Source organism: Chelonoidis abingdonii, chromosome 2, assembly GCF_003597395.2.
Source record: "Chelonoidis abingdonii isolate Lonesome George chromosome 2, CheloAbing_2.0, whole genome shotgun sequence".
Taxonomy (NCBI): Eukaryota; Metazoa; Chordata; order Testudines; family Testudinidae; genus Chelonoidis; species Chelonoidis abingdonii.
In genome coordinates, this window is record NC_133770.1 from 290,393,925 (window position 1) to 290,401,493 (window position 7,569).

The 7,569-nt window shown below is 45.1% G+C and overlaps 1 protein-coding gene across 1 annotated transcript in view; it reads right to left on the reverse strand.

Moving 5' to 3' along the window:
• Window positions 1-7,569, reverse strand: part of FAM135B (family with sequence similarity 135 member B) — a 380,275-nt gene that overhangs the window by 17,669 nt on the left and 355,037 nt on the right. Inside the window, exon 11 of the mRNA XM_075062034.1 lies at window positions 310-464. Within this exon, the coding sequence (XP_074918135.1) occupies window positions 310-464 (155 nt within the window). The remainder of the gene's footprint in view (window positions 1-309; window positions 465-7,569) is intronic.

Below are 7,569 nucleotides of genomic sequence, written 5' to 3' on the forward strand. Positions count from 1 at the left end.
ACAGAATCATTCATACAACATTGAAACCTGACCAGAAAACATGCCCCAACCCTAGTGAGAAGTTCTATAGAATCGTTAGTGACCACAAGTAATAGGGAAAACCTTGGTTTTATGCCTCATTTTAAAGATGGGACCTGGAACAACCATAAAGCCCTCTAACACCACACTGGAGGACTGGTTCAGGAGCATCTAAGGGTATGTGAACCTACCGACTCACCCAGACCACTCCTTGCAATCTCTTGGGAGCAGCCCTGCCCTTGCACTGCCTGTGAGATGCACTGAGGGCACAGCCCAAGGGGCATTACTCACTTTTGTAAGGGAAGTCCACATATCTGTCTTCAAAAATCACAGGGACTGTGTTCCCATCCCCGTCAATGTCTAGGCATTCAGCCGGCAGAGGGGGCATGCTGGTGAGGTACTCGGAATTCCGAACTTCCGTAGAAATCTGGCTGTGTCTTTGGATCCTGAGAGCAAGACACGGAGGGAATCAATGAGTTACTTTTCAGCCTCGCCAGCATTCACCGCATCTAGTCATCAAAACATATTGAGTATGACCAAAGCACTGGGTAATGCTTTGAAATACAGGTGCCTAAAATTAGGTGCCAACGTCCATATTTAGGCACTAACCAAATGGGCTAGTATTCAGGAGTGCTGAGCAACTACATGCACAGGAGGGGAGAGTGCTGTGGAGAAAACAGGAGGGAGGTGTTTGGCACCTGGCAGGACTGGACCCAGCCATGCTGAACATGATAAAACATTAGTACCGTACACTGCATTACTTATATTGAGCCTGTCTGCTGAGCTGAATGGATTTGCAAAGAGCCTTTTCTTGTGGTGTCTCCACACCCTTGCAGCCCTTTGTGCTCTTCTTACTGCTGCAGTGTCTCCTCCTTTCTAGCAACTCCTGGGGAGCAAGCCACTCCAAAAGGGACAGAGGTGACTGGGGAAAAGGCAGGGTCGTGCTCCCTCTTGGATATACAGAGAGAGGGGTGCACACTGTGACATCACAAGGGATGCTTGCCGTGTGTGCCCCATAACAGCAGAGAGGATTATGCATCACTCCCTTATAGAGCTTCCACTGAGTGGTGTGGCCCTGTATCAGTTCCCTGGCAGGGCTGTAGCTAAGTGATGCAACTGAGCCCATTATGGGCCTGGTTTACTGAGGTGCTTATTATCCGTAACTCTCATTGACCTCAGCTGGAATTATGGACACTCAACGCTCCGGAAAATCAGTTCCAAATATCTTCATGTGATGGAATCAGAGTCCCCGCATAGCTTCTCACAGGAATCACTAGAGAAATTGACCCGAATCCATTTGTTCAGAACTTGGTGCCTACTCAGGTTCTCCTAGAAACGATGGCTTCAAGAAAGGCACTCTGTCTCCAAAGAACTCACGACCCAGCAGCTAGAAGGCTGGCATCTTCTTTTCAAGGTGTGCAGTCCGCCTTCCTATGTATTATGTCACCAACCGGGCTGTTTGGGATGCGATGCCGTGTATTCCTTTCCAATAGTTGTGATAGTCAGGATACAGGTGTTCTGACAGCTGTAACCAAATTGCCTTGCTCCTCTCAGTATCATCCCTGTAACTGTTTTAATGTTAATTTAACCTATTCTTAAAATTTAACTTTAAAAAACTCTCAGTGAAAAAATATGAGATACAATAGACTTATTACAAAGAGTAGTGAAATTTTAAACTGTGGGTGTAGGCAAACAATGGCAAAGGCTTCCATATGGTCTCTGAGGAGCTGGTCCTCATGGGAGGTTTGCCTCTAAGGACTGCAGGTGCAGGCCCGTGGAATGCAATCCATTGCACTGTGGTGAGGGATGCAATGAAAAGGAGAGATTCTGCACACCATCTCCTGAGAGATGCAGAACAGGGGGAAGAAGGCTTTATGCCATCTCTGCACTGCCTGGGTTCCAGCGTTACCCTAAGCACTGGTAAAAGGGACATAACTATAAGAGCCAATCACTCCATTACGGAAGTATTATACACATGGAAATGGTGCAGATGGTACTGATGCATTTATAAGTACAAGTGTAAGTACTTTCAACTCCTGTATTCCCTGCAAGACACCACCCTACCCCCCACAGAGGCTCCCAGGTGTCCATTGCAGTGACCAGTCAGAAGAGAAAGGGGTGGAGCTGCCACTCTCCCTGGCTAGTGCAACAGCAGGGTCAATGTGAAACAGCTCTGGCAGCTGGAACGCAGATCTGAAGCTCCCAAGTCAGGACTGTGGGTTCTGGGGGCAAGCCAGAATCTGTGACAGTTGGGAGGAATGTGACTGTTTCACAAAATGAGTTTGAAAAAGTATTTGCAGATAAAAAAAAAAGTGACATGCTTTAAGAACTTTTAAACTATATTTAAATACACATACTATGTACAGAAGATTTAAAGTGCTTACCTACAAGTATGTTGAATACTTTAAAAAATATATACTTAAGTACTCGGGGGACACTGCAGGATTCTGCCTGCAGCAGAGACTGGTGTGGCCCATGGAGTCAGTCTGCATAGCTCCAAGGGCCATTCTAGTTTCTGGCAATCTTACTCAGCTGCCTGTTGCCTGCTCTGCAGCCCAGAATCCACCACAGTACAGAGTGCTATGTGCACACCCCCTTCCACCCGAGATCTGCACCCTCCTGCTCTAAGCACCACCCTGGCACAACTGTTCCACCAGGGGGCAGTGCAAGACCATGTATTGCTCTTATGTCAGAAGAATTTCTCCCCATCCTGCAGAGGCCCTTGTCAGTCCTCTCTTGAAACTCTGGGGTGAAGAACTGGCCCAGAAATGGCTAGTGGCTATTATACTCTTCCTGCTCCAGAGCTGAATGACATAACAACTGCCAGGGGAAGCGGAGAACAGGCAAAATACAACCAATTTATTTTCCATGTACTGGTTTTATTCCTGGCTTGTCTCATATGGCAAATACCAGAGAGCTGTGGTGGAGGATTAGAAGCAACTGAGACAAAATGTCTCAGGGGTTTTCCGTATAAAGCTTTGGGGCATGGCAAGCCAGGGTGTTAATCTAGATCACATTAACCTGCCACCCACCGAGTGGCACTAGGAAGACTCTTCTGCTCAGCACTCTCTTCCTTCCCCACATAACTTAGTGATTGCTTCATGCCCAGAATCATGGACATGGATCTCCCTGGTATCCTCTCTAATATAACTGTGGATGTTCTCATTATACATACAAATACCTAATTCTTGTTGGAATCGTATAAAATTTTGAGCCTCGGTTAGATCTTGTGGCAGTGAGTTCCACAAATTGGTGATGCATTGTGAACAAAAGTATTTCATTTTGTCACTAATACATGTGGTGGCTTTTCAGTTCTGCTGAATGTCCCCTTGCCAAAATTCTTCCCAGTCAAGTGGGAAAGCATGTTTCAAATGTGAGATTATTTTATTTGGATCTTTCTTTAGCTAGTCTATGTATTCTAACAAATAGAGATGAAAACAACACAAGCTTTCAAGAGACGGCATTAGCTAGCAGCAATATGGGACAGGTTCCACAGAACAGAGCTGGTGCAGAAGTGCACACATTTCAGATTTCTGTCAGGGAAACACAGTTCATCACCATGTAATAAGTGGAAACGATGAACTTTGTACATGGCACGGAGAAGAAATGGATCATGCTAACTCAAACAACAGGCTTGTAAACATATTATTCAATTCTCATGCTAATACAGGATCTCTCTGTATCCCAGACAAGTGCCCTCTCATGCCTGACATTTCCCCTTCAACTTTACTTTGGCTGTTTCATAATTATTTGGGTCCAACTGTTCAACCATAAATCCTGTCAAGAATCAGAGGAGTAGTCATGTTAGTCTGGATCTTTAAAAAGCAACAAAGAGTCCTGTGGCACCTTATAGACTAACCAATGTATTGGAGCATGCGTCTGACGAAGTGGATATTCACCCACGAAAGCTTATGCTCCAATACATCTGTTAGTCTATAAGGTGCCAGAGGACTCTGTGTCCCTTTTTTCATAAATTCTGGTTTGTCAGAAGCTGGAAATGAGCGACAGGGGTTGGATCACTTAGTGATTACCTGTTCTGTTCATTCCCTCTGAAGCACCTGACATTGGTCACAGTTAGAAGACAGGATACTGGGCTAGATGGACCTTTGTTCCAACCCAGTATGGCCATTCTTATGTTCTGGTAGAATAATTAAATAAAAGTGCCCACAAACTTGATGGCCATCCAGACTCAAGCAGGGCATGTGCAGTAGCTATCTGGTTCCCCTTACTAGCACACACATCCATGTCCTTGATTTTTAGAGTGAATTCCTGCCCCCATTCAATTTAGTGACAAAACTCCCATTGACTTCAATGGGGCCAAGAGTTTACCCTCAGTGTTTGAAAGCAACATGTGTATGCATTCCTTTTCAGCACTGAAATCTGTGCCACATGCAGCAGTAAGAGAAACAATGAAGTCAGTAGCAGAATTCCATGCAATAGTCTGTATTTAACTTAGGAAACATCGCGTCCATGCTAATATCAGAAATAGTATACTTAAGACTTAAATCCTGACAGACAAAGCACTGTCTAGTTGCTGGGAATCAAGAGACTAGGGTTCTTTCCCTGCTCTGCCACTGACCTGCTGTGCGACCTTGAGGAAGTCACTTTGCCTCTCTGAGCCTCAGTTTCCCCATCCACCCTCTGTCTGTTCATCTATTTAGAGCATAAGCTCTTTAGGGTAGAGGCAGTTTCTTCTTATATGTTTGTAGGGCATCTAGCACAAAGGGGATCTGATCTCAATTGTGGCATGTAAGTGCTACCATAATTGCCACTGTGACGATCAGGCCTTATTCGTCATCACGTATATAGTGCCAGAGACATGCTAGATGCTTCACAGACAGAGGGAAACAGAACCCTGCCCTGAGGAGCTTACAGACTAAAGATACTGTGAGTGTTTACAGTCTAACTCTTGTTCTACTCAGCTTCCATGACAGTTAAGGAGGAAGTTAGCTCTATTTCATAGAAAATGGGGCTAGTTTCATTGGTGCCAGTCCAATAAGTGTAAGTGAAACATCTTTGTGCCAGCGCAGCTCCCCTTCTGTTCTAGGACTGTTTGCCCAGATGGAGCAGAGTTACTGCTGATGCCTTCTTCAGTGTTGATAAATGCAAAGTAATGCACACTGGAAAACACAATCCCAATTATACATATACAATGATGAGGTCTAAATGAGCTGTTACCACTAAAGAGAGAGACCTTGGAGTCATTGTAGATAGTTCTCTGAAAACATCCACTCATTGTGCAGCAGCAGTCAAAAAGGCAAACAGAATGTGGATATCATAAAGAAAGAGATAATATGACAGAAAATATCATATTGCCGCTACATAAATCCATGGTACACCCATATCTTGAATACTGCATGCAGATGTGGTTGCCCCATCTCAAAAAGATATATTAGAATTGGAAAAGGTTCAGAAAAGAGCAACAAAAATGATTGGGGTATAGAACGGTTTCCGTATGAGGAGAGATTGGTAAGACTTGGACTTTTCAGCCTGGAAAAGAGCTGACTAAGTGGGGATATGAAAGAGGTCTATAAAATCATGAGTGATGTGGAGAAGTTTTATTTACTCATTCTCATAACACAAAGTACCAGGGGGCACCAAATGAAATTAATAGGTAGCAGTTTTAAAACAAACAAAAGGAAGTATTTTTTTTTACACAATGCACAGTTGATCTGTGGAACTCCTTGCCAGAGGATGTTGTGAAGGCCAAGAATATAACAGGATTCAAGGAATAACTAGATAAATTCATGGATGATAGGTACATCGATGGCTATTAGCCAGGATGGGCAGGGATGATGTCCCTAGTCTCTATTTCCCAGAACTGGGAATGGGAGACAGGGGATGGATCACTTGATGATTACCTGTTCTGTTCATTTCCTTTGGGGCACCTGGCATTGGCCACTGTTGGAAGACAGGACACTGGGCTAGATGGACCTCTGGTCTGAGCCAGTATGGCTGTTCTTATGTTCGCCCTAAGGGTGCTGACATAGCAGGAAGCTATAGTCTATATTTGGGGCGCCATATGAGAGAATGAGCTGAACAGTCACGTCTGGGGCCCCTCTGGCCATGTCTCCTTCACAGATGAGCACTACCCACTTTCGCAGGCTGGGCTGGCCCTATACAACCATCCACCCAAGCACTACTGAGGTTGTGGCTGCCTTGAGCTGTTCCTCTTTACAATGTGATAGACTGTGCACTGCATCTGTCCTCATCTCTCTAGTTACAGCTTTGAAGAGGGCACCATTATATGGAATCCTCCTCTATGGCCCTGCATGCTGGCACAATCTGTGGCACTATCCCTAAAACATTTCTGAAGGACATGTCTCCAATCTGATACATTCCAGCAATGGGGGCTTCACAGTCCTCCTGGCCAATCTGTCTCACTGCAGAACTCTTCTAAAACCACAACATTTTCACTAATCTTTAATCTAAGTTGTTCCTGCTGTACAAGAACATCAGCCAGAGCATCTGCTTTTTGACTCACTTGATTAATGAAAATAACTGCCCCCTGCTCCATCGCTAACACCCCTGATCATGCTTGCGAGCAGATATTTCCTCCTCTCAGCCTGGTTTTCTGCAGAATGAGCCTGGCCCTCCCTTAGCATTTCCCCAGACAGTGCCTAGTTTCCTCATCTTTCATTACTTTTGTTGCTTTCCTCTCAGCTCTCCTCTAAATGAGATAAGGAGTGGAATCCTGCCCGCAGTCAACTCCAGGTAACCCAGATGAAGGCAGCAGGGTTGTTCAGGAGTAACCAAGGGCAGAATTTGTCTCTAAGTATTTTAAAAATCACGGAGGGGTCCCAATTCTGTTCCCTCGTTGGGGCTTAAGCTGAAGCGTCAAGCAGAGGGAAATAATTACCTTGTTTGTTATGCATAACACACTCCTTTGAATACAGCCCAGTACCAGATTTATTTTCTCTGACAGCCTTCCATTGCTAATTCTCCTGCAATTTATCATCCACTCTGAGTCCCACCATTACCAGCACCAACCCGGCATTCTGTCCATTCTGAGCCGTCAGCTTCTGAACTGCGTCATCCAGCTCCAGCACTTATTTTCAAGGCTTTGTGTTAACCACTGATGAATGGTTCATGGCTTTGTCCTGCCTGCCTTCCCCAGATCCTCCCAGCACTACCACGGCTGCACCCAAGAGAGTTTCACCCACTTGGGGACAGTGAGGAGGAGAAAAGAGTTTTTATGACCTTTTGGCACTTGCTGCTGCCTCAGTGCAGGATTTCAGCCTCTGTCCTGCTTTAGACCACAAGCTTTAAAAAACCCACCTGCAAATCACAGGTGTCTGAAGATTACAACTCTCTGAGGCCTGATCTGGATCTTGCATTGTGTAATTTTTTACCTTGACTTCAGTGGATTTACACTGTAGTAGAGAATCCTGTGGCACCTTATAGACTAACAGACGTTTTGGAGCGTGAGCTTTCGTGGGTGAATACCCACTTCTTCAGACGCAGGTAGTGGAAATTTCCAGGGGCAGGTATATATATATGCTAGCAAGCAAGCTAGAGATAACGAGGTTAGTTCAATCAGGGAGGGTGAGG